Source organism: Cervus elaphus, chromosome 21 (assembly GCF_910594005.1).
Source record: "Cervus elaphus chromosome 21, mCerEla1.1, whole genome shotgun sequence".
NCBI lineage: Eukaryota > Metazoa > Chordata > Mammalia > Artiodactyla > Cervidae > Cervus > Cervus elaphus.
The window spans coordinates 8,038,854-8,066,288 of NC_057835.1; the positions used below are offsets into that span (position 1 = coordinate 8,038,854).

Consider the following 27,435-nt stretch of genomic DNA (forward strand, 5'->3'; position numbering starts at 1 on the left):
TGTTTCTCTGAGTCCTCACTTTGCATCAACTCAAAAATGTCTTCTTGTCCCTTCATGTTTTTCCACTCTTCCTTTTTTTTTAACCAGTTAAATTGAAACCTGCAACTCATACAGAATCCTAGGTGTGTATCAATAAATGTCACTGAGTGAAACAGAAAGTGAAAGCATTGCCAGCCGTTTCACACACCCCGTCATTGTGCAAACGCAGTGACATGCTGTTCTTCAGGAAACGGTGGCAGGGTGTTCTGTGTAATTGGCCTAGGGGTTTGTCTCTCCTGCCAGATACATCAGTCGGGCTGGGACAGTGGGCTGTTTGATGGTGCCGTGGAGAGGCCTGCTGTTGGGGATGTGCGGAGTCACAGAACCGTCCTAGAGGAACGTCTGCTGAAACGCATGGAGGTGGTGTAGACCGCGGCGACCGCACGGAGAACCGGGAGCTCATCAGCCCAGGCTCGGCCTCACTGAAGGGCTGCCGTTTCACCGCCATTTCTCTTCGAGGGAGAGGAGGGTTTTGAGAGAAGAGTGATGTGCTTTTAACAGAGGCGCAGAAGCAGGAGTGAGCTCAGGGTGTGGGGGTGTGCCCTGAGGGCAGGGTAAATGAGGGTGACCCCGAGGGTGAGGCCTGAGGAACCCAGCGACACCCCAACTCCAGGCTGCCTCCTTTAACCAAGATGTGAGAGAATCCTTCAAAAGCAGCAACGGTTTTATTATTTTTTTTCCTTCATTTATTTATTTATTTTTTCAGTGGGTTTTGTCATACATTGACATGAATCAGCCATAGATTTACACGTATTCCCCATCCCGATCCCCCCTCCCACCTCCCTCTCCACCCGACTCCCCTGGGTCCTCCCAGTGCACCAGGCCGGAGCACTTGTCTCATGCATCCCACCTGGGCTGGTGATCTGTTTCACCATAGATAGTATACATGCTGTTCTTTCGAAACATCCCACCCTCACCTTCTCCCACAGAGTTCAAAAGTCTGTTCTGTACTTCTGTGTCTCTTTTTCTGTTTTGCATATAGGGTTGTCGTTACCATCTTTCTAAATTCCATATATATGTGTTAGTATGCTGTAATGTTCTTTATCTTTCTGGCTTACTTCACTCTGTATAATGGGCTCCAGTTTCATCCATCTCAGTAGAACTGGTTCAAATGAATTCTTTTTAACGGCTGAGTGATATTCCATGGTGTATATGTACCACAGCTTCCTTATCCATTCATCGCAGCAGCGGTTTTAGTTGCTGTTAGTTCAGCATCCCGCTGGGAGAACTCTTTCCTGAAGAAAGCGTGCGCTGAGGCGTCCGAATACTATCTAGGCATCATTTTTGTCCAGTGTCAAAACCTGTGTGTCCTTTCTTGCCCCTCTGCTTGTTCTGTGCTCCCGTCCATTCAGCAGACGTTTCTCCTGGGCCTCCTCGGGCTGCGTGGGGTGGTTTCCTGGGTCGGTACCCCTGTCACTGACGCATGCCTTCATGCGTAGGGATTTCTACGCATGAAGAATTCCCTAAGAATTCTGTAGGGATTTCCCAGACGGACGTGCGAGGTGAGTGCCTGAGGAGCAGAGGGCCACACGTGCGAAAGGGTGCGAGTCACAAATGCCACGTGCGGTGATGTGGAAGTACCCTGTAACGGCCGTGCCCCTGGGCACACATGAGGCCAAGTTAGGAAGCGCAGTGAGCACCACTGCATGCCGGGCACCATTGTGAGCATTCATTGAGCACCACTGTGTACCAGGCACCCACAGGGTGTGTTGGGGACAGGGCAGTGGACAGGTGAGGTCCGGTCCCCAGGGGGCTCATTGCTTGCTCCACGACACGGCTCCTGGCCAGCCCCCTCTTCCCAGCCCTCCTGTACAGGCTCCTGGTCTCCTGCTTCTCTTGCTTTGTGCTGAGAGCACGTGACTGACACTCCCGCTTCTTCCGCCCCCCTCATGCCACCTGATGCTTGAGAACCTGGCTCAGACACCTGTCTTCCCAGACCCAATGGCCACCTCGTGGGTTTTGAAACCCTGCAGTGGCTCCCCAGTGCCTACAGGTCTGGTTCTCAGTTCTGGCTTCCCATCAGATCCCAATCATCTGGGGGAATTTAAAAGAAAAGCCTGAGTGCCATGCCGGGCCGGCCAGGTCAGAATCTGAGGTCGGACCTGTCCCGTCTCCCCAGGCAGTTTTAATGTGAGTGACAAATGCTGGCCTGTTCCATGTGACCTCTCCCTCCGAAAGCCCCGTTTCTCAGACTGGCTGAACATTTGCATCACCTGGTGACCTATAAACTTGCCGATGCGGGGATCTTCCCGTAAATTGATTCAGCTGATCAGGAATGTGGCCTGTGCATTGATTTTTTTCTGAAGGCCCTCCAGGTGAAATGCCAGCTTCTGCCATGATAGAGCGATTGATGGCAGGCTTGCCCTCCTCCGGGAAACCACTGGAAAATTGGGGGAAAATGATTGAAATGATAGTTCTCAGGCCATGGAAAGAAAACAAACAGCCCTGTGCTGTGTGATCCCCGAGAGAAGAGAAACGAGGGCGGTGAGCCCTGTGACCGCCATGCCTTTCTGCCAGGGTGTGTGCAGGCCGGAGCCCCCAGGGGGTGTGAAGTGGGTGATGCCAAGGGCACAGGTGTGCCTGGGAGGTGGGCACAGGGAGCGCTGGCGGCCTTTGCAGGTGGAGCTGCCCTCGTTTAGACGGTCACACCTCGGGACTCAGCCCAGCCTGGCTCCAGGGGAGAGGAGAGGCGGCTCTAGACTCGCACTGAAAGAGCTGAGAAGGAAGCCTGGAAAGGAGCAGGCCAAGCTCCGGGGCCCTTAACCACTAGCGGAAACCAGCTCCAACACACTTAAAAGGAGGACGGGAAATCCAGACATCCGACGACTCGAAGCCCGCCAACCCTTGAAAAGGAGGAGGAACACGGGAACCTGGAGAAGAGAGTCCGTTCATTGAAACAGACTTGGACACGGTCATGGTGTGAGGGTGTTGGCACACCCGGATGTGGCCACAGGTACTAGAGCCATGCTCAAGGATTTGATGAAAAGTAGAAACAGAATGAGGAAAGAAAGAACAAATGGGAACGTTTGTTGCTTAAAATACAACTGGAGTTGTTTCTGGAATATATAAAGAAGTATATAACTTAATATGTTTGCCCAATGAAAGGCAAAAATTTGGTCAGCCAAAAGAAGATACATGAATGTGAAAAGATGAAGAAGATCATAAATTCTCAGAGTAACTAAAGGCAAACCACAGTGAGGCGGTACTGCAGGCCCACTGTCCTGGACGGCCAGGGTGGAGTGGAGGGCATGGGACCTGTGGGCGGCTCGTGACAGCATAAGGCAGCCCGGCCACTTTGGAGGACAGATGGCCGTTTCTTTGCAAGTTAAACCTATAGTTCCCAACCAAGGAAGCACTTTTCTTACTTGGTTCTTACCCAAGAAACATGAAAACCTGTATCTCTGCAAGACTTATACATGAATGTTCATTGCAAGTTTGTTCAGAATAGCCTCAAACTGGAAATAACCCCTGTGTCCAACAATAGGTAAATCGATGGTTGTAGGGTTGTGAAGTGCTCCTGGCAATAACAAGGAGCAAACCACGACGTGCTTCAAAACAGGAATGGATTTCAAAACGTTAAGTTATGCTGCCAGACACAGAAAGTGCATACTGTGTGATTCTATTTGTGTGAATTCTAGAATAACCAGACTCATCTAGGATGACAGAAAGCGAATCGGTTTTCCTGAGGGCTGGGAGACTGGGGTAGACTGACGGGACAGAAAGGAACTGTAGGACGTGGGGTGATGGACAAGTTTATCTTTTTTGCTGTGTCAGTTATCTGGGTGTTCATTTGTCAAAACTCTTTGAACTTGACACTTAAATGGGTATATAATTTGTCTTACAGAAATTTTTGCTTTGCTACTGTAGATTGGGAAAGATTGAGGGCAGGAGAACGGGGCAACAGAGGACAGGATGCCTGGATGGCATCCCCGACTCAATGGACCTGAGTTTGAGCAAACTCCAGGAGACAGTGAAGGACAGGGAAGCCTGGCGTGCTGCAGTCCATGGGGTCGCGAAGTCAGATGGGACTTAGTGACTCAACCACAACAACTGTAGATTTAAAAAATGGCATCCCCACCACTACCGCAAAACTCCCCAGGAGTTTTCAGTCCGCAGCAGAGTCTGAGAACCACCGCCTCTTGGGCCCTTTGTGATCTGGCCTCTGCCTGCCTCGTCATCTCAGTTCCTCCCTCTTGTCTGTCTGTCCCTCCTCCTGCTCAGGCCGGAAGCCCACATGGAGTCACATGCGGCCCCCTCAGTGGGGCATCTGTATTGGTTTCCTTTCCCAGTGCTCCTCGGTTTGGCTGCAAAGCCTTTCCCCCACACCGTCTGCTTCCTCCCCAGGCCTTTGTAGAGACCTGGTGTCGTCCCGAGTGTTTCCCCAGCCCTTCTCCCTGCTTGTCTCTGCCTCTGTGGCATCTTCTCCTACCATTTCCTGAGAACTTGTGGCTCCAGGCCTGCATTTCTGTCCCCGATGCCTAGGACCCCGCCAGCCCAGGGCCAGAGGTGTCAGTGAGCAGGAGAGGCTGAGTGAGAATGGATGGATGGTTGCATGTGTGGATGGATGGACAGGCGGAGGCGCAAGCAAGCCTTCACCGAGCAAGCCTGGGCTGTGGGGCTCAGAGAGGCGAGGGCAGCGTTCTGATCCAGGGGAAGAGGCATCGGGAGGGGGCTTGTATTCTCATTCACACGTTCTTGAGCTGACACCGAGCTCTGTGAATGTTTGCAGGGGGGGCATTCGGAACTGGCTGTAAAGTGATGCCAGAGTACACGCAGCCTCTGCCCGGCACCTTATATGTTAAAGATTCAGAGAAGCGACTGGGGGAAAGGAAATTAATTTTCCATCGACACTGACTGGTTCTGATCTCAGCTCATTTCAGGGCTGACCCAGGGGTCTTCTGCAGCCGAGTGGGGACCAGCACCCCAGGGACTGGAGTAGCGTGCCCCGGGAGTCGCCACGTCGGCCAAAAGCCGCCCGTAGGCAATGTGCCTAGTGAAACAAAAGCGGGCACACGTGGGCTGCTGTCCACAGACTCACGTCTAGGAGGTGAGATGCTGCCCTGAATGGGGCGGTGTGGGGAGACACCTGCTCCCCCCCTCTCCCCGCCCGTGGGGGAGACTTGCCTGCTGCCCCCGCCTCGCCCCGCCTGTGGGGGAGACTCCCCTGCTCTCCTCCCCCTCGCCCCGCCTGTGGGGGAGACTCGCCTGCTGCCCCCGCCCCACCTGTGGGGGAGACTTGCCTGCTCCCCTGCCCCGCCCTGCCCGTGGTTCACTGAGCTCTCCCCAGGTGCTGGGCTAGGGCTGCTGCTCCCACAGGTGGGCTCAGATTTGACACTGCCATCCTAGTGTGACATTCCCCAGGGAATGCTGGAGGCCAGAAAGGTTGAGAAGCCGACCCCGCAGGGCCTGGGTGCATTAAGTCATCTGAGTATTTGACCACTTTGCCGCTTGCTTCTCTTTGCTCCTCCTGACCCAGTCTCCTGCTTGAAATGATGTACTTTCCTTTCAGCATTTAGAAAATTGTTTTTGGTAAGAGAATTCTCTCCATCTAAATGAGGGGCACTTGATGGGATTGGTCAGCAGGCAGTTGCGATTGTCTGTGTCTTAGAGGAAATCTGAGGAAATGGGGACAGACTTGGCTTGGCTGGGGCAGAGGTCACTTCCAACTCTAGCTGCCAGGACTGTGTGCCTCGACGCTCTCAAATCTCTCTTCCTATATGTAAAGTGCAAATGTGATACACATCTTGCCAGGCTTCGTGCTAATTAAGTGAAGCATGTGCGGAAAGTTCCAGCAGGTGGGTGGGCATCACGTCGGGGAGACGCTCAGGTGGTCCTCAGTCTGTATGTGTCTCCCCTGGTCTTGACACGTGAGGAGAATGCTGGGCAGCTGTCTCTGTAGACTGCCCCTCAGCTTGGGACCGTCTGATATTTCTTGGTGATTAAATGGACATTATGCACCTTAGATGAGAATAGGCCAGAGCAATGTGTGCCTTCCCCGGGGAACCCTGCCCCGGGAGCATTGGCGCCCTCACGTCTTGTTCCTGGAGGTGACAGCTTTGGTCACTTGGCGAAGGAGGTGCCTGTCGGGTCGCTGTGCTCATAAGTTGCTAGTGTTCACCTCACAGGTAATAAATACCAGCGAGAGGGATTCTGAGTCTCTAAACGTGCTGCTTCTCCTCTTCCTTCCACTCACTAGTTTCAGTCTCCATCACCGGTCCTACCCCTCAGTGATTATAACCGTAGTGCTTGGTAAGTGATGGTTTTCTAATTCCATCATTCCTCCTACATTCATTAACAGAAATTCTTCTGCAGGAAACAGGAGTCCCTTCTCCTCCATCAACTTACCACTCTCAGCAGAGGCTCGTGGATGTTTTTGTTCTCTGAATTATAATACATCAATGCCATTATTTATATTATTGCCTAAGTTATCTCGGACTTGACCATTTTGTTTTTCTCCCTGTTGAAGAGGCTTCTTTAAACATTCCTGTCCTCTTAAGGATTTTTTTTTTTTTTCTTTGCTGGAGAAACACTGCGTGCTAGGATAACTTTGCACATTCTGTTTTGCTGCGGTGATTTTGAATTAGCAGTAGGAACCTCTGAGCTGGAACACAAACCCCTCCAGCCCTGCTCGCCCAGTCCTGGTGTCGGAGCAGGCACCATCCTAGTCGTGCTGGGGGCCAGGCCTGGCTGAGGGGGGTTGGCTTCATGTTGGCAGTCTCTTCCCACCTGGGCGTCCCAGGGCCCCTGAGAGAAGGGATGGTACCCACGTGCAGAACAGGTGACACCTGGAAGCTCTGCTTCCGCAGGCAGGGGGCGGGCAGACGTGGAGCACGTTGACTTTCTAGGAGCTCAGGAGGGGACAACTGATGCTGTGAGTCTGCTGACATGCCCGTCCTCCTCGGAAGTTCTGCCTACCTCCACAGGACCAGGTCTGGGCCTGCCTCGGGTTTCAGCTGTGGCCCTGCCCTCCCTTAATGGGTCGTGTGACCTCTGGGCTTTTTCTTCTGCACGCTGGGCCTTGGTTTCCATGTTTATCACCCCTGCCTTCCCCAGCAGCTCGGGGGACTGCTCCCCGAGTCGGTTCCTCTCGTGGCCGTCACGGCCTTGCCTCCCCAGGGTGCTGAGGTCCCGCGTCCCTGCTCAGAGCTGAGGGACGAGGAGGGGTGTGCACCACCCTTACTGCCGGAGTCGCCTCCTGCTGGAGGTGCTGGTGTGGCCCAGTGGATTGGGCGTGACTCACGTGTCTGTGAGCTCGGGACGAAGGCCGGGCACCCAGCAGGGCAAGGAGAGAAGGGGTGCAGTGGCTGTGAGGTGTGCAGGGGTCCCCTTCCACCCCGCCATGAGGAATCGAGTCGTGGGGGGCTCTCAGTCCACCCACACCTGTCTTCCAGCCTGAGGGCTTCTTCTCCGAGTGTCCTTAGGTAGAAGGTGGGCTCGCCCCATTACCTAGTCTGGATCCAGCCCCGCATTGAATGTAAAAACAGTCCGCTAGTTCCTGTTACTTTTCATTAAAATCCCACTGTTGTTTTGAGAAGGGCCATTGCATCTCTAGAAAGCCAGCCCGGCTAGAGTATCGTGAAAGTGTTAGTTGCTCAGTCACGTCCGACTCTTTGCGACCCCATGGACTGTAGCCCACCAGGCTCCTGTGTCCATGGGATTCTCCAGGCAAGAATGCTGGAGTGGGTTGCTATGCCCTCCTCCAGGAGATCTTCCAGAGTCGGATATGACTAAGTAACTAACACACACGCCAAGAGTATTAACTACATTCAAATCATCGTCTTGGTGATGACGGCTTTTTGCTTTTCTTGGTTAAATAGAATGACATTGACTCGGCATGGCTTCTGGAGGACAGAAGGGGTCAAGGGCCCCAGTGGGTCTGGGCTTCTGGGCCGCGTGGCCGTTGAGCGGGTGGGGTCCTTGCATGTTGGTCTCATCTCCCCAGAGGCTGCACGCGTGCGTCTTCCTCTTCGTCAGGTGGGAGGAGTCTCACCCCGTGGCAGCGGAGGGAGCAGAGGCTTGTTAACCCCGCCGGCCCTTTCCCATCCTTTGCTCACAGCCGCCCCGCCTGCGGGGCCCTCCCCGCCACAGAGAGAGGAACCGGGTGCTGGAGCGTGTCGCCAACCCTGGCCCAGCCTGCAGGCACAGGGCGCTGTCTACCATGGGCTCCTCCGGCCCCTGGCCCCACCTTTCTCTCCTCGCTGTGCTGGCGGCGGGTGACCAGAGGCAGGGACTCTAGTGAGGCAGGACATCAGTGCCTTGGTGGCGGCTTGACTCTCGTTCTGGGGGTGAAGTTCTCTGCCCTCATCCTGCGTCTGTTTTGTTTTTAATATAATGATGCTTTGTGATGATTTATTGACTGTTCGCTAATCCCGGCTTAATGGTTTCAGCTGACCCAGAATGTTGCTTCTTTGTAATTTATATTATTTAGCTATTCTTAACCTTGAGAGTGAAGCATCTTAGGTGAGTGTAATTAGAAATGCATATTTAGCACATAAAGGGTAATTTTCTTTATGCAGTTGTGCATTTGGGGAACAAAAAATCCCATCTGCGGGACTCTAAGGTTTCCATTTATAGTAGAGATTTATTCTCCCAGAGGCCAGGAAGCCATAATCCTCTGAAAGCTCTTAATATCAATGTCGAAGGTAGTCCTCCCATTCATTCATTTATTTGTTCAGTGAGTGATGATTGAGCCACTCCGTCTGACAGAGTGCCAGGCTGCCAGCCAGCCCCAGGGGCACCGCTGTGCCTGGAGGGACTCCCAGGGGAGCGACCTGACATTTAAGTGGGTGATAATGACTTCCCACAGTGGTGCCGTGGCTGTCTACAACAGGGACATTGGAGTGGGGTGGGTGTGGGATTCAGTCCTGCCTTGGACAGGCTTTGGGACTGGCCGGACGGATCCCCCGTCCAGGCACAGTTTCTTCGTGGGCGCGTGGGAGGCTCTGTAGACCAGCGGTCTTGAGAGTCAGTGGCTGCGCCTGCAGCCCCGCCCAGGTCTGTTGTGACTTGTTCCTGCTGTCTTGGTTCCGCCGCTGGGGCCCAGCACATGGGCCAGAGCTCCACGGCTGGCCTGCTGGGGGGCCCTGCTTGCCTCGACTGGCCGCTTCCCGTCTCGCCTGCCTTCATGCAGCTGGGCTCACGTTCACAGCGGGATGGGGTAGCCTGGTTTCTGCTTGTCTCCAGCCTCTCTGGAGCAGCCTGGCCCCCTCCTCGAGCTCTCGGCAGGGCAGTGGCCAGCCCGGGTCGGGGCTCAATGAGTGTCCGTGGACAGCTGACGTGGCAGCTCTCCTGGCCCGCCGAGGAGCTGTGGCAGGAGGGGGCCGTTGGGCTGTCTTCACGTGTGTGACGGGGTCTGAGAGGAGCCCGGCCAGCACCCTGCCTGCACCATCTAAGTTTGGAGCAGCAGAGGCGCGTGCCGGGGTGGCCTGGTTTGCTCACCTACCTGGAGCAGCGGGTGGGAGGGCCGGCCTCACCGTGGCCGCGTGGACTCCCCCAGCGCCTCCCCGTGGACTTGGCGTGTCCACGCAGTCAAGGGCAGAGCTGAAGACCGCCATTCTCACCCGAGGGATGGCTCTGAGACTCAGGAGAGTTGGCAGGGCCAGTGGGAGACGGGGCAGGGTGGGGTGCACACAGCCCATCCTCCCTCGACTGACCAGTTAGGGAGGCTGGCCTCTGACCACCCCCCCGCCCCCGTCTGCAGGGATGGCTCCCGGAGTGTGGTCCTTGGACCACAGAAGCGTCAGCGTCCTGGGGTCTCCTCAGAAAGGCAGATTCTCAAGCCCCACCTGGGCCCACAAAGCAGAAAGACCGGTGTGGGCCAGCCTTCTGGTTAAGTGAGCTCTCCAGGTGACTCTGATGAGTGCGAGGGCAGAGCTCCTGTGTCAGGAGATGGGCTATCAAATTCAACTGGAGGCCGCCGTGTTGGCCTCTCAGGCCTCCGGGCGGCCAGTGGGGGGCAGGGTAGCCCGTGTTTTCCGTGTGAAACAGGGCCTGGAACCAGGCGGGAGGGGAGTTCTTGGGGAAGGTCCTTTGCGTGGAAGCCGAAGAATGGAGAACCAGTTCTCTGCAGAGGGCGGGCGTGGAGCATGCTGCTTGCTCCTCCTCGGGCCTCCTTCCCTCACCTGCAAAATGGGGCTAATCAGCCCTTCTCTGAAGGGTTTTGAGGTTTAAACTACACCTCGAAGAGAGAAAATGGAATTCAATGTATAATGATAGACAGCCAATAAAATGCAGTCTTAGGTCCTTACCCTATCTTCCTGTTGGCCAGGATGTTCGGGAGGATCTCAGAAAGATGAGAGCAGATTACAGACCAGAAGAAGAAATTCTGAGTGCCAGAGTCAGTCTTCGCTGTTGGGGACAGAAGGCCAACGGGGGAGCTCACAGAAGCGCCCCTGAGTCTCAGCTGCTCAGCCTTCGTCCTGGGGGTGGGGCCGCCGAGGTCTGGGCGGGACAGGAGGCGCTCATCATGGCCTGTGGTACCCAATGAGCTGGAAAGGCACTCGGTAAAGCAGCTGGTAAATTGGTTCCCCCTGGAAGATGAAGGGCGGAGGTCCCCAGAGAGGTGGAGTGGGCCAGGGTCACCCGCTCCGAGGGCCTAGAAGTACCACTGCCGGCCAAGCAGGCAGAAGGTTTGTTTTCTCTTCTAAGAGAGGAGTCTGCTGGAGTGAGAAAGAGGCAGAGGCCACAGGCTAGAAGACTTGTTGAATAACTGGAGGCACCAGCAGAGATAAATCAGGAGCAGCCCAGCTCCCGAGAAGTCAGAGCCTCGTGAGGTGCCGGCTTTGCAGGTGGTCACTGCCTCCCGTCCTGAGCAGCCTTGCGGGGCTTTGGCCACCCCTGGTTCTTTCCCCTCTGGAGGAAAGCCGGTAGTTGCGTGTTGACCATGTGAGGCAGTGAGATCCGTGTGTCCGGCCCTGGTTTACAGACCAGGGGGCTCCAGGCCTGTTGGAGAGGCCGCAGGCAGCAAAGGTGGGCCCACCTGTGGTGACTGTGGTTCACACCCGGGGCTGGAACTCGCGCCTCACGAAGGTGCCACTGCGTGAGGCAGGGCATCGGGGCTGAAGAGGCGGGAGGCAGACTTGGCATTGGACAGGGTCTTGCCGCACACTACATGCTGGGCTGGCAGGCTCGGGGTGGGCTTTGTCCTGTCCCCCCAACCTGTGTACCCTCGTCCAGGAGAGCCAGGTGCCAGGTCTGCAGGTGGGCTTGGGGAGTCCTGCCCCTGTGGGCCCACGGCTGTGGGGGGCAGGCCCCACGGGCACTGGCTTGTGTCCCGTGGTCGAGGGCGAGGGCGGAGGCTGCCTGCCACTAAGGAGGAGGCCCTCCTGTCCCCAGCTGCAACGGGGAACACGGTCTGGTCCCACGGGTCTCACAGATGGAGCGGATGCTGGCACATCGCCTCTTGTTTCCTCCCAGAACCGCTCTGCCTGCCTCTCTCTCTCCTTTGTGGGCATCGTCTTCACCCTGCCCTGACCACCGCCACGCGTGGTGCCGGCGGGGGGCGGTTCTTGAGCGAGCACAGGCCGCCTCCCTGTGCAGCCTGCTTCACGCCCACTGCAGTCCACTCACCCAGAGGGTGTGCACCTGAGCCAGCGCCAGCATCTGTCCACTCCTGCCCTTCGTCTGTCCACCATTCACCAGAGGTGTTCTCCATGCACGCTCTTGGCGACAGTTACACAGTGTCTGTTGGAAACACAGACTCATGCCACCATGAGGCACGCACCTACTGGGATGACTGTGATTTAAAAAACCTAACACACACGATGCTGGTGATGATGTAGAGCAACCGGAACTCTCTTCCCTTGTTAGTGGCAGTCTAGCACCTAATTTGGAAAACTGCAGATTCCTAGTAAATTAAACAGATGTTTGCCATAATGACCCAGCAATTTCACCCTTAGGTATTTATCCGAGAGAAAAGCAAATATTCATACATTCACAAAAAAAGACTTGCACAAGAGTTTGTTTATAGCAGCTTGATTTTTTAATATGCTCAAATTGGAAACAGCTCAAATGTCTATGGATTGGAGATGGAATAAATAGATTGTGGTATGAGAATTTATATGTATAGCTGTCACTATATGTCCTCTACACATAATAGCATGGATGAATCTCACAAACATGTTTCACTCAGGAAGCCAGGTATCAAGAGAGCATGCTGAATGAGTCCACATATGTAAAATTCAAGAAGACGCAAATCTAATCTGTGATGGAACTTTCCAGAAAAGTAGTTGTCTACAGGAGTGTGTGTCTGATTAGCAGGGGCCCCAGGGGAACACGCTCGTTTGGTGGAAGTGTTCCGTATCTTTATTAGGCTGACAGTTACACGGGGAGTTGTTGAATTGTATACTTAGCTATATTCTTTCACTTGAGGTAACATGGCATGCTGCGATTCATGGGATGGCAAAGAATCGGACACGACTGAGCAACTGAACATTTACCTCACACCAAAAAGGAAACATTAACAGATAATCACACTCTAATAGGTAGATTTGCTTTTTACAGTGGCATATATTAGCAATTATGAAAACACTGTGTATTTTGTGTGTGAGCAGTTGAGTAAATATATTGAGAATGATGAAAGTTCAGTCTCTCACATTGGAGAAGGTTGTTACAGATTTGGGAAGGGGACATGGGGATGAATTTTGTGGTAACAATTTGAAACTTGAGCTATCACCCTGAACTTCCTGTCCTGTTTGTGTTTATTTCTGTATCTTTGTCCATATATATACTTATATCCATATCTGTCTATAGCGAGATGCCAATATTTATGTGTATGTGTATACAGACACAGATGTGCACATATGAATATACATATTCCTCAGGTTTGTTCACTGAAAAAGCCTTGAAGCAAGAGCATCTTAGTAGTAATGAGTGATGTTGTTAGAAAATTGTCAATGAATGCAAAACTAGTGCGTGAAAATTTAATGAGGAATAAGGTGTTTATCAACTCTCAAAGCATCTCCACACTAATTACTTGTTAATTACTGAGGAAAAACAGGAATGGTACAATGGAGAAGCCTTGCAGACACCATATCGTCATTATCTATCTATCTGTTTCTCTATCTGGAAGAGAGAGGATTAAAATATATGGCAAAACCATCACAATGTTGTAAATTATCCTCTGATTTAAAAATAATATTAAGAAATAATGAGAGAAAATGTGAGCAGTCTTTGAATTGGGTAATGGGGTGATTTTTTGTACTTTCAAATTTTCTGTCACTTTGAGATAATATTGAAGTGAAAAGTTTAAAAGATAAACCTTAAAGTCATAGAGGAAAATGGGGGAGAATTATATTTTATGACCATGGAGTGTGGAGAGGGTGTCTAATCATGGTTCAGGAATCATGAAAAATGTGCAAGAGACATAAGGTAAAATATTGAAGCATTAACTGCAAAAAATTAAACGTTTCTTCCCAGCAGACAACATCCTGTGCTAAGTCGCTTTAGTCGTGTCCGACTCTGCAATTCTATGGACTGCAGCCCTCCAAGCTCTTCTGTCCATGGGATTCTCCAGGCAAGAATACCAGAGTGGGTTGCCCTTTCCTTCTTTAAAAGAGCATCCTAAATAAATCCAAAGACACTGTCCCACTGTGAAAAAATATTTGCAGCTTGTATCACAGATAAGGAGTAATTTCCTTAATAATCTCCTAGATATCTGGAAGAAAAAAACGTGACAGGTCAGTTAAAAAAAATGGTCAAATGATATGAACATGTATTTCACATCAAAAAAAGATGAATTGGCTCCTCTTTTTGGTACCAGAAATCAGATTTTTGACGTGGCCTTTTAACAGTCCCCAGACACATCCCTCTCCATCTAGACCTTGCGTCCTAACCCTTCTCAGTCTCTAAGGGACTTCAGGGCCTCTTGAATAGAAGCTGTTCTAATGGCTGGTCCTGCTAAGATCCATCCTGCATTGTTGTGGATGTACCATTTAATTTGTAGTCACTTGGCGTTTTTAAGGCATAATTAACACTGAAGAAAGACTTTGGCCAGAAGTGCTAATTAACTGGAAAGTAATGCTAATGCTTTCATTTGTATGTTTCATTGACCTTAAGTTAACGGTAGGACTGGCCTCTTGGGGTATGAGCCTCAGCTGGGCCCTGTGGTCCTTGGCTTATTAAGTGAATAACATCACAGCTGTTAATTTTGTGTCATATCACAGAAATAGGGAAGAGGTGAACCTGTGGCAACAGGTCCATCTGAGGTCTTTAAAAATCAGAGATCTATTTCTTAGACATTTAAATTAGTTAGGGTGCTGCTCAGGCTGATTGTTTTTCTCTGGCAGTGGCCATAGTTAGATTAGAAGTTGTGGAACATTAGATTAGCATTACAAAATGAACAGTAACGATTCACATGAGAACTGGTGGGAAGACTCAGATTTTACAGATATGTGTACTGAGGACCGAAGAAGGAACATGGCTTTTCCAAGGTCGTGTGAGGTTCTAAGAGTGAATCGAAACCTTGCTTCATCATGCTGGCTCCGGCCAGAACCTCGGATTCCTGAGGCTCCACGCTCATCCGTGGCACAGGTGGCGCTGTCTCAGCATGCCCGGCACCATGGCTTCGGAGTCCTGTTTCAGTGTCTGCAAGTGATTTTGTGCCTATTGAGTATCAGGATCAGTTTCTAAAATCACCTTTATTGAGTGTGATTTGCATTCTGCAAAATGCAGCCACACTAACTGCATAAAAGTTATATATTTAAAAGTTTTCAATATATTTAAGAACTATATGTAAAAAGTTTTATAAAAACTGTATAAAAGCTCAGTCATGTCTGACTGTTTGCGACCCAGTGGACTGTAGCCCTCCAGGCTCCTCCATCCATGGGATTCTCGAGGCAAGAATACTGGCGCGGGTTGCCATTTCCTTATCCAGGGGATCTTCTAGACCCAGGGATCGAACCAGGGTCTCCCACACTGCAGGCAGACTCTCTCCCATCTGAGCCACCAGGGAAGCATAGCCATCAAGATATAGAATATTCTTACTGCCTCAAGTTTCCCTGACCCCTTTGTAGCCAGTCCTCTCCTGCCTCCCAACCCTGGAGACGCCGATCTGCCTTTTGTCCTAAAGAGTAACCTTTTCTAGCATCTCCCATACATGCAAGCCTACAGTATATACTCTCACTCAGAATGATGTTTTGGAGATTTTCTCATGTTGTGTCCGTCAGTAGTTGACTCCATTTTGTTGCTCAGTGGTATTCCATAAAGTTTGTTCATCTAGTCACCTACCTCCTGTTGGACATTGAGATTACATTAATCTTGTACAATGAATAGAGTTCCCAGGGACATTTACACATATGTTCTTGGTATGGATATATGTTTTTATTTTTCTTGGTAGGAGTTTCATTACTGAATAATTTATTAATTCTAGGCTTAAGTTATGAGGAATTGCTTTGTTGTTTTCCAAAGTGATTGTAAATTTTACCTTACCACTAGCAATTTCTGAGAGTTCTAGTAGATAATTTAAGATTTTTTTTGTGGATACATGACTGTGTCATCTATGAAAAGACAGTTTTACTTCTTCCTTTCTGACATACATGATTTTAATTTCTTGCTTTATTGACTTCCCCAGGATCTCTATTACATTGTTGACTGAAGTAATGACAGCTATGTCCTTGCCTTAGTCTAGATTTTAGAGGCAAAACATTGTTTATGATTAAGTTGGTTTTAACTGCAAGTTTTTCATGGGTGCACTTTGTGGATTGAAGCCGTCCCTTTTTATGCCTATTTTGCTGAGATTTTTAAAGAAATCATAAATAGGTTTTGAATTTTTTCAATTGCATTCTTTGCAGCTATTGAGATAATCATATGGCTCTTCTGTTTTGTCTGTTAATGGTCTGTTAATATGGTGAATGACATTGATTGATTTCTAATGTTAAACCAAACCTTCAATTGTTAAGCTTACTGGTTATGATGTATTACTCATTTTAAATTTTACTGTATTTGACTCAGTAATAATTGAGGATTTTTACATCTAAATTCATGAGGAATATAGGCCTGTAGCTTTTTGCTTTTAGCATTTGGATAATACTGGCCTCATAAAAAGAATGGAAACTTTTTCTCCCTTTTTTCCTGAATGTGTTTGTATAAACTGGTGTTGTATCTAAAATTAGGTTTTGATAGAATTCAGCTGGGAAGCCATCTGAGTTTGGGGTTTCTTTTAGGAGGGTGTGTTAATTTATAAATCTCATGCTCACTTATAAATCCCGTGTTAATTTATAAATCCTGTGTCTTCAATTAGCAGGAGGTTCTTTGAGTTTCCTGTTTCTTGTTGGTTCCATTTGGTAACATGTACCCATCACCTAAGTTGCTGAATCTGTTGATGTGAGGTTGTTTAACCCTCTTTCTTTATTATCCCTTTTGTGTGTGTATGCTCTGTAGTGATAGTCATTTTCATTCCTGATATTAGTAACCAGCTTCTCATTTCTTTTTTCCTTGATCAGCCTAACTTAGAGGATTGTCGCTTTAATTGGTACTTTCATGAAATGAGCTTTAGTTTAATTGATTTTTTCTTTCATCATTTGTCCAATTTCTATTTAATAATCGCCCAATCCTCTCTTCCTTGCTGGGTTGTGGTCTCTCCTTATACAGCTCTACCCCAGACACACACAGTCCTCTTTTCTCCTGTATCCTCATACATCCTAGGGCACTTCTCTGTGACATAGCATATCACAGTTGTCTTAGGGGTCTGGGGGCTTGCATCTTTGACTAGACCTGAGCCCACAGGGATGGCATCATGTCATCTGCCACAGCCCCTCACTCTGGTGGACATCCATCCAGGGTGAGTGAGCAGATGAGTGGGTGGACGGATGGGTGGACACTGCTCTGGGAGACAGTGGGCCATGCCGCCGTGCAGCTCTGCGTTTGAACCCGGGCCCGCGGCCTCGGCCGGTCACTGAGCTGTGCGTTTGTGCCGACTGGGCTTTCCTTGGAGGGCTCTTAATGTCAGAGCCCCCGTGAAGCTTGGGTAGCACAGAATCTGGCACCTAGTAGGTGCCCAGTCAAAGGCAGCTCTTGAAAGACCTTTCATTTCAGCTCAGATAACAAATTACTATATAGCTAGAAAAGAAATAATTGTTCTTTAATTCTTTGCCCGTTTCTGATTTGTATAGTAAATCTTCCCACAAATTAAGACCGTCACATGTTTGAAGAAGGAAGAGTCTTACGGCATAGTAGTGCATTGCTTCTTACATTTTGATTGAAATAAAGTGTAGACATCCCGTGTCTTCTCCCTTATCAGCCCACATTATGGCTTTATTAAAATATTCTAGTTTTATGGAGCTAAGAAGGCTTTTTTTTAATCAAGGAAGGAAGGCAATAGTATGCAATAATTTCACAGAATCTTTTCTGTTTGTTTTCATAAATTATGTTTTCCCCCATAATTATATCTTTTACTTGCTTCTCTACAGTGTAAGGGAATAGCCAATTCCAAGAAAATAAAAATACAGTTTCTTCTTTGTTATGTGGTACTTGATGGCTACCTCTCTGTGTGTAGTTTTTGCTTATTTCCCAGGTGGTTTCTACTATATCACTCCCTGGAGACAGCTTGTAAGTTTACTTCAAAAAACAAAAAAAGCAAGCATGAGTTTTTTTTTTTTTTTTTTTTATTACTTCACAGATTTTGGCTTTTCAAGGCCATTACTGAGAATCTATTTATTTCCTTGACCCTCATGCCCGCATTTGCAGAGACTGCCATGACTATATTGGGTGATGGATTGGCTTTATTTATTTATTTATCAGTTAATTTATTCAGACATTCATTGACTTGACAGTGAGCTTTCTGAGATCAGGGACCCTACTGTATTCATTGTTCTAAGCACAGATCCTGGCACTCAGAAAGTACCCAGGAAATGATTGAAAAGATGAATGAAAGAATAGACCAAACAAATGGAAGTCTGTTGGATTAAAAGAGTCATTACAGAAAGAATTATTGGGATGTGTGTATGAGGGGATCTCACTTTGTGCTGACAACAAGGGTTTTCAAAAGTTTAAGATGTAAACTTGGCCGTCCTTTTGAGATTACAGTACAGTGCCATATGCTGTGGAAAAAGAATTTGGGATTTTGGTGAGACCAAAATATGATCCTTGAGTATTTTTTTTTAAATCTGTATTTCATTGAGTCCTTTTAAAGTAAGGCAGTACAGCCATCTTACTGGAGAAGGCACAGCTACTGGGGGGCCGTGAAGGAGGAGCAACATTTATACAGGTTAAGAGACTCAGCAGTACCAAAGTTCAGGTACTACAAAGTTCAGGTGTAAACACGTCCTCCTTGAAGAGTGGTGGGAGACGAGTTGGAACAATGAGCTTTTAAAATGGGACTGAAGGACTTGAGTAGGCATTTTTCCAATGATATGGAAATGGCCATTAAGCATTTATAAAAAGATGCTCAACACCATTAGTTATTAGGGAAATGCAGATCAAAACCAAAATGAGATACCACTTCACCCCCATTCGGATGGTGATTACTAAAAACAACCAATCAACCAGGAAAAAACAAGCATTGTTGAGGACGTGGAGAAATTGGAATCCCTGTGCACAACTGTTAGGAATGTAAAATAGTTCTGTCACAGTGGGAAATGGTATGGTGATTCTTTACAGAGATTAGATACAGGATTATCTTATGATCCAGCAGTTCCACTTCTGGGGGATATACCCAAAGGAATTGAAAGCAGAGATTCAAACAGGTATTTGCATACTCACGTTCATAGCAGCACTAATCATGATAGCCAATAAGTGAAGGCAACCCAAGCGTTTGTTGGCAAGTGAATGGATGAACAAAATGTGGTACATTCATTCAGTGGAATATTATTCAACTTTAAAAAGGAATTATTTTCTGAAACAACACTGATGAACTGTGGAAACACTATGCTGAGAAAATAGGCCCATCACAACAGGAGGAAAGTGCTGCGATCCCACTTACAGGAGGGCTCTAGGGCAGTCAGATTCATGGAGACAGAGAGGAGGGTGGTGGTTGCCAGAGCCTGGGGGGAGGGGAAGAGGGATTTTTGTGTAGTTTGTATGCAGAGTTTCAGTTTGGGAAGATGAAAGAGTTCTGGAGATGGATGGTGGTGGTGTTTATATAGCAATGGGGAAGTGCCTAATGCCAAATAACTGTACACTTAACAATGGAGAAAATGGTAAGTTTTATGTGTATTTTACCACGATACAAAAAATGTTAAATAAATGGCATTAGAATCCATTTCCCCTTTCTTACTATTTTAAGCCACGTTGCCTTCAGGTATCGAGTGGTCAGGGTGCAGAGGGAGAAAGGTGTCTATTTAATGAGTGCCTGCTTGAGCTTCACTTTCTCAGTGAGTCTTCACTAAAGTCCAGTGAGATAGGTGTTAATCATTAGCCCCATTTAACAGTTGAGAAACTGAGCCTGAGTGATGGGATAACACGCTCAAGATCTCACTTAGCCAGAGCATCAAGCCGAGCTTAACTGGCCTCCCACCCGCTGAACCAGGCTGCTTGTCTCTGGGATTTTTGTCCGTGTCCTTCCCAGAGGAGAGCCGTCCTCCACCTGGGATGGCGCCCGACAGCACGCACATATGGTGCTTTTCTTTCATTTTAAACACTTTCGTAGCTGTGCCTGCCTCTCCTTTGGAGAGGAGGGCTGGGCCAATGAAAGCAGTAACTGAGGGCTAAGCGCTGTGTCTCGCGTGGATGGCTTACTGAGTCGTGACTGGTGAAGCGCGGGGAGGAGGGCAGGCGGGCGGGCCCGCTCTGTGGGTGGGACGCATGGCTTCCTGCGGCTCTCGTGGGTGGGCGTGTGCTCGAATCCCCACCCTGAACACGTGGCTTTGAGGCCCCGTCCGGCACTCTACCCCCTGACAGTGCTCCCAGCTCACCCTCCCGCTTCCTCTTCTGGAAAGCGCCCCCACTAGGGTCATCGGGGCCCAGCCAGTCTCCAGATGCGGTGGACGCTTCTCAGGCCTGGTTTACACGGCTTGGCTGCAGCAGAGGGCATTCCGCCCTCCTCCCCAAAGCTCTGCCCTCCTTGGGTTTCCATGACTCCAGCCGTTTGTCTCTTGGTGTGCTATCTCCGGAATTATTCCTAATCCAGGGTCCTGATGATTGACTCCTATGTTTGCTTCTTAAGAGTTTTATTAGTCAACTTTTTATGTGTAGGAGCATCTGATAAATATTTCAGCTGTGCTGGCCGCCTGTGGTCTCTGTTGCATAGTCTTCTTTGGTTTTGTCGTTTGTTTTGTTGTACAACCCTTTAAAAATGTAAAAGACTGTTCTCAGCTCCAGGGCACACAGAGCCAGGCCGCAGGCCAGGTCTGGCCCATGGGCCGCAGTGTGCTGTTGCCTGTTTTAGGACCTTACTGGGGAAGGCTGAGTCATTTTAGTGAGGAACTGAGCTGGGGTTGAGATTTCCTGTTGCCATGGTTACTGTTGGTGCGGCACAGGCTCCAGATCGTGCCGGGGGAGGGGGAGGAAGGTGGTAGGGGCTGCTGAGGTTCCAGGCGTTTTCCCTGTAAAGGTCCTCTCTCCTCAGCCCTGAGCCCTCCCTGTCTGCCAGCGCCTGGACGGGGGTCTCTCCACACCTTCCCTCCTACCCCAGGGGCTTCCTACTGGGGGCCTGCTAGGCCAGCGCAGGAGCAGAGGGGGCACGCTGTGGTCCTTCCGCTGTCTCCATCCCCAGTTGGAGCAGCAGCCCGCATCCTGGGCCTGGGCTCTCGGAGTCCCTCCCCCTCCCCCTGTAGCACCACCCTCTGCCTGGTCTAGAGGTGGGCGCTCTGAACGGGCTTCCTGCTCTGTCTCTAGTGGCGTCCCTCTAGGATCCTGACCCTCCTGTCCTTGCCTCACTAGGATGGATGTTTACCTCTGCCTGTGTGCCCTTGGCATTGGTCACCCCACTTCCAGAAGCTAAAGATTTTGCTTTGGAGGAGAGAAGGGTGTGGATGGGGGCGGGATGGGGGCAGGGGGTTGGAGCTGGGGTTTTCATTTGTGTTTGTCCCCTGGTGGCTGCTAACCACATCCTCCATGCCTGTACCACCCAGGGAGGCTTCCCTGCACCTTTGCCCCTGCCAGTCCCCCAGGGGAGTGTGCAAGCCCCCAGGGGAGGTCCTTGGAGAAGATCCTGGCATGGGTGGGAACTGTCCTTGCGTCTGGAGGGTCTCCACTATTAGTAAAGCCCCTCCTCAGCGTTTAGAAGTCCGTGGACGTCTGAATTGACTCCTTCCTGCCGGCTTGTGTGGTAGCCAGCTCTGCCCCTGGTCAGGTGTCCCCACCCTGTCCCTCCTGGAAGGAACTTGTTCCTGCTTGGCCTTCTGGCTCCATGGCTGCCCCATGCCCTTGTCTGCATGAGTCTGGGGCTCGTCAGCATTACTCACTGTTAGCCTAGAAATCATGCTCCAGCTCCCTCATGGAAGCCCCCACCCACCGCCCCAGCCTGAACTGTATGTTTAAGTGATGCTGATTGAAATGCACTTGTCTCTCTGAAATGCTCGATCGCATCACAGAGTCATCCTCGAGTTTCTCTCCATTCGTGTTTGCAGGCTGAGAATTGTGCGTGTGGTTGGATGCGGGGCATCGTTGGAGGAAAGATGGCACCAGGGTCAGGTGCCAGTGACCGTGGGTGGGGCTGCCGGTGCTCATCGCTTCCCCATGGGGTCGCCGTCCCCTCATCTGAGTGAGGCCGGCCCCATGGCTAGATGGCAGTCGGCTCAGGGAATAGTAACTGACCTTTTTTTTTTTTCCTTCCATCTTTTTAGACCCTGGAAGCTGTCCTGAACTTCAAATACTCCGGAGGCCCAGGCCACGTTGAAGGGTATTACAGGAACCTGGCCCTGGGGCTGCATGTAGAGGTGGAGCCGTCTGTGTTCTTCACGCGGGTCAGTACCCTGCCGGCCACCAGGTGCGTGCACCGCAGCTCTTCGCCAGCCTTGCTCTCGAGGCTGACGGCACTGCACCTGCAGTTCTGACCGTGGTGTTCATCTTGTCCCGCCGCTCAATGTGCCTGGGTGGTCAGCCTCCCCCGGTCTTCATCAGATCCACGGGCAGTGTAGGGAACTGCCTCTTCAGGGAGACGGAGTGGACGGGCTTCCCACTTGGCCCGCGCTGTGGTGATCACGTGCTTGCTTGTGGTCATCGTGGGGCAGGACACGGTTCCTGCTCGTCGTCCTGAGCCCTGTCCGGTGCAGGTCTCCTGTTAGCAGGGACTCGGCATGTGGCCCTGTGCCTTGGACCCTCCTGGAGGAGCCCAGCCTGTCTCTGTCCTCTGTCCTCCCAGGAGGGCTATGTAGGCCTTCCAGCATCTTGGCCTGCTCTTCCTGGAGCCCCCAGCTGTCGGGAGGGTGGGGTCACTTCTGCCCAGAGTGCCCTCCCTGGGCGAGGCTTTTCCTCCTGCTTGCTTCTCCCAGCCTAGCCTTCCTTCAGGGAGGAAGAAATCAGTTTGTCTCCTTCAGACCCAGAGGAGGCCAGAGATGCTAAATGTTGTTCCTCCCTTAGGTGGGAGAATGACAGTTTCTCACCCCAAACTTTGACTGTGATGACCTGGGAATAGTGCCGGGTGGGACTCCGGACACTTGGAGACCCTCTGGGGTTGGATTCCTGCCCAGTGGTGAGCAGCCTTCGAAAGGCAGGTCCTGACCCTCGCAGGTGCTTCCATCCCCCTGTCCAGGGACACCTTGCCTCTCTGGAGTGGCCTAGTGGTACTTATGCTTGATGGAGTTAAGGCTGTGCTTACCTGTCCGTCCTTGACCGTGGGGGCAGAGAATGTCATGTGCAGTAGCCCCCTCCACCCATGGGCTCTGTTGTCCACAGAGTATAACGGGAGTTGTTAATGTCGATAGAAAACTCTCTTTAGAGTGATACAGCACTCCCCCCCCCCAAAAGTAAGGGCAGTTTGAGTTCATAGGAAAGACTGCTTTTCTCCCAGCCCCTGGGGAATGGCCTCAGTGAGAATTAATGGCTGAGCTTGGGCTTTTCAGCATTGCATTTCATCATCTATCACTTTTTCAATCCACAGAGTAATGGTCTCTCTTGCCAGCGCTCGCCTCTGTTTTGAATTTGTATAAAGCATCAAAGCACTTGCTGGCGGGGAACTTTGGCCGGGATGCCTGCCAGATGCTGTTGGAGTTTCTCAGGCCCTTCCGTGTGTTCAGTCCGCTCCGCCATCACCCTGGCGTGCGTCTCTTTCTCGTCCCCTCATCTCCTGCTGCCACCGCTCTCATAAATAGGTCTGAGAAGCAGTGCAGATTGTCACCAAGTTGGATTCGTTTCCCCCTATTGCTCTCTGGCTTCCATGTCATGGCCCCTGCAGCTCTTAATGACAATTTAAGATGAGAAAAATTGCTGCCTTGTGGTTTGGTGCAGTACACTGGAAGAGCTGGTGGTAGGCTGATGTGCTGTTTGGCTCCTGGTTACCGGCCTCACTCTCTTCCTTTTGGCCTATGTGTTTCTTTTCCCTGCTCTTGGCTTGACGTTTGATTTCCTCTAATCCCTCTCCTTCCCTGCTTAGTCTCACTGAACCCTGATCCTGTGAGTTGAGGTTTGCCATCTTTCCTTGGGACTCTAGAAATACTCCCCTGCCTCCAGCCTGCTCTTGTATCGTCCTGTAAATACAAATGTTTCCACATCACTGTCTGGCTTGAAGACTTTCCCAGTGCCTACTGGACAAAGTTCAAAGTCCTCACTCTGATGTTTATGCTCCAGTTTCCTTAGAGACCTGTATAAATTGTTGGCCCGAAATACAGAATTATCATGCATTTTATCTATACTCCGTTCAGGTTGACATGACATGGTTTTCTGTGGACACTGGTTTTCATCTTGGTTCCAGGTGAGAATTTTCTTTTAGTATCGGGCCATTTTAGAGTCAGGCATCCCCAGAGATGGCCAAGCTTAACACATTTGCATCACAAATGAGGCCCAGAGAAGGCCTGTGGTTTTCCCAGAGTCTCACAGCTTGCCGGTGACAGACTGGCTTCCAGATACCCTGACTGCAAGGTGTCCGCAGCACAGATTCACAGCTAGATGACTGAATCCATGTTAGCTGGAGCCATTATGGGCATTCAAGCTGACTTTGATGCAAAAAGAAGCCATATATTCATCCAAAGACAGCCTTATTGCTGGCATAAAAAGACTCATGTACCCTGTTCTGAAACCAGAATACCAAAGATTATTACATCATTTGCTCCTGGGCTGGGCTGGTTTGTGTATCTGCTCGTCTCATAGGCTGTGGTGGTTTAGTTGCTCAGTTGTGTCTGACTCTTGTGGTCCCATAGACTGTAGCTTGCCAGGCTCCTCCGTCCATGGAGTTCTCCAGGCAAGAGTACTGGAGTGGGTTGCCATTCCCTACTCCAGGGGATCTTCCCGACCCAGGGATCGAACTCAGGTCTTCTGCATCGCAGGCAGATTCTTTACCATCTGAGCCACCAGTCCCTGTCTTTAGTGCTGATGATTTATGCCTTTTTTCTCATTGGTAGTTTTTTACTGATAGAATTCTAGAAAAGGAGTCAGGGCAGGGAAATCCCATTTATTCAGGACCCACCCTATTCCTAGTCATGCCCTTGGCCCACTGTGCAGTGTCCTATTTAAACTCCCGAGAACCCTTTTAAGTCAGTGTTGCCGTATGCAGATGTTAACTCACCCCAGGTTGTACATTAATGAACAAAAGAGATGCATTTGAATGTTGGTCTTCTCTCCAGCAAAACCCATGCTTCCTCCCACAGTGCTCTGAAGTGGGCTTCCAGAGGCCTGGGCTCCCCTTACCTGCTCTGTCTGTGGAAGCATCTCCTCTCCCAGCCTCAGCCCTCCGTCCCCACTGCTGTGGTCACCAGCTCTGCCCCCCTCAAATTGAACAATGGAGGGGCCAGTGTTTTCCCGGAGCCAAAGCACAGCGTAGATGGCAGGTGGAATTCTCTTTGGTTTTTTTTTTTTAACCATCCTCCTTCAGGGGTGTACCTGGGTTTCAGCTGACTTTTATTTAGGAGATCAATTACCTTTGAGATTCACTTTTTACACCGAGCCGCCTGCTAATGTTGTTGGGGACAGACTGAAATGGATGGGGCCACCCTGCCTTCCCCTCCTCAGGAGCAATTTCTTCCTAGACCGTTAGGATAAATGATCCAATCTTACACATCGCTGCTCTGAGCTCTGTGGGAAATACACTCCCCTGAGCCAGGGTGTAAGGTGTGGGAGTTATTACATTATTAACAGAAATCACACATCCTGCCTGACACACCACGGTGCTTCTCCCCGGCCATTTAGAAAAATCCCATTTCCTCCCATGGGGTGGGATTGTTCCACGCTGTGGGGGGCCCGTGCTCACAGACATGTAATAAAGGCTCTTTCAGTGCTAGATTTTATCACAGTCAGTCTTTTCCAGGTTCCTGTGTTGATTTGAATGGGTTTTTAATTTAACGAGAATTTAGGGTTTTAACAAGCGCAGGATTCAGAACCCAGTGTACCTGCCTCCTATTTCAGATTTTGATTCTCCCTCTCATCTGCTCTGTGGTCCTGAGCAAGTCATTTCCTGTTTCTTTAGGCATCAGTTTTCCTTCATGTGGTCTTGACGAGCACATCATTTCCTCTGTGCTTTACTGTCTGGTTTGTGCGCGTAACGGGGACAAGCAGAGAGCCATGAAGACCACATGTTAGGAGGGGCAAAGTGACTGAACATCAGGAAGACTCTTGTGCCTCAAAACCCACGGCCGCTCTTTGCCCGGCGCCCCACCCCAGGGTCACCCTCTCCTAGTCCGCTTGTGGAGCCTCCAGTTGGAAGGAGATTAATGACTTACTGCATTTGCTCCGTCCCCTCCTGCTCCTGTCAGTGTGTGTTCACTGAAGTGACGAGCACACTTCTCATCCTCTTTCCAGGTGTTGAATAGTGTAGACCTGTACAGGCAGGAGCTGGGACCCCTACCCCATCCCTGACACCGGCCGTGGCGGAGCTGCTGGGCTTGTCATCTCGGTTGACGTGGTGGTGGGCCTCCTCTGGTCCCCGGTGTCGTCCTGAGGGGCTGCCCAGGCCATGCATCACCTCCGGTTGTCTGTCTCCCCTCGCAGCTGTGCCTCGAAGGGTCCTATTTTATGTCTTAATCGTATACATTCTTAAATTATTACTATCGATTATTTTAATTTTGTTTTGAACCATTATATTATTAAATGTTATGTCTCAATGTTCATTTTAAAACGCTATCAATATTCGTTGCTTAAAGACAGATTTAAAGATTGTTTCTGTTTAGCAAGTAGCATACACCAATTGACGCGAGTTTGAGCAAACTCATGGAGATGGTGAAGGACAGGGAAGCCTGGGCGTGCTGCAGGCCGTGGGGTCACAGAGAGTCAGCCACAGAGAGTTAGCGACTGAGCAGCAGCAGGAACACACTAATTATATTAAGGAGTACGATTTATAAACATCAATTAAAAAGGCCCACGTCAGACCTGATTTAGGGATTGAGTGTATGTTAAAAGGTAGTTTGTCTGTCATCGATAACTGGCCAGAGCTGTTTGTGACCTTCCACTTGGAATTTTTGCATTTGGCATTTTCAAAGTTTTAATCATCATAATGTCAAATGCCGATCCCATGAACCATGATTTCAGGTTGTCACTTGTAAGCACGTCTCCGCCCTTTATGAGTTGGGCTGGTCTTCATTCCCAGAGAATGAAAGGCTGACTGCGCCCTAGCTGTCTGTGTCACCTTTTTACCTTGGGTTTGAGGCCCAGGTGTCCCGCGTTCAGTCATTTTCCTGCCCCCCTTAATGTGTGGGCTTCGTGGCTCTTCTCTCGTACCTGCGGTCCGTTATGAATGCACAACAGACAGTGTAACGGAACAGATAGCGTGTGTGTCGAGACCACAGCGGTGCCAAGCGCTGGGCCCTAGTGAGGTGCAGCGCCGTGGGGCTGAGCCGCGAGCCTGCAGGGCCCGTCTCCAGCGCCCTGTGTCCTCACCGCCTGCACACCCGGCTTTATGGAGGCATCCTTTGGATACCACACGATTCACCCACTTAAACTGTGTAATTCGGTGTTTTGGGTATAGTCGCAGAGCTGTTCAACCATCACCACCGTCTGATTTTAGAGCTTTTCATTCTCCCAGCAGAAGCCCCATGCCCGTCACCAGTTCCTCCTGTTTCCCTCCTCCCCGCCACCCCACCCCACCTCAGTCTACCTTCTGTCTCAATAGATTTGCCTGTTTTAGAAATTTCACAGAAGTGGGATCATACAAAACGTGACTGGCTCTCTTCACTTAGCATCATGTTGTCCAGGTTCACCCACAAGCAGGCATCAGTATGTTGTTTGTTTTTATGTGGGAATATATTTCATTGTTCAGATGTGTGGCATTTTGTTTATCCATTCATTAGCTGATGGATTGGTTCCACCTTTTGGCTGTTGGGAATAATGCTTTTACGAACATTCATGTACCAGTTTTTGTGTGGGCTTGTGTTTTCA

The 27,435-nt window shown here is 50.1% G+C and overlaps 1 protein-coding gene across 4 annotated transcripts in view; it reads left to right on the forward strand.

Annotated features, from left to right (window-relative positions):
* The window catches only part of TRAPPC9 (trafficking protein particle complex subunit 9), a 385,243-nt gene that overhangs the window by 201,525 nt on the left and 156,283 nt on the right, over positions 1 to 27,435 (forward strand). For all 4 annotated transcript variants that reach the window (XM_043879178.1, XM_043879180.1, XM_043879179.1 and 1 more), the window contains one exon: positions 21,759 to 21,901. In XM_043879178.1, coding sequence (XP_043735113.1) covers positions 21,759 to 21,901 — 143 coding nt within the window. The remainder of the gene's footprint in view (positions 1 to 21,758; positions 21,902 to 27,435) is intronic.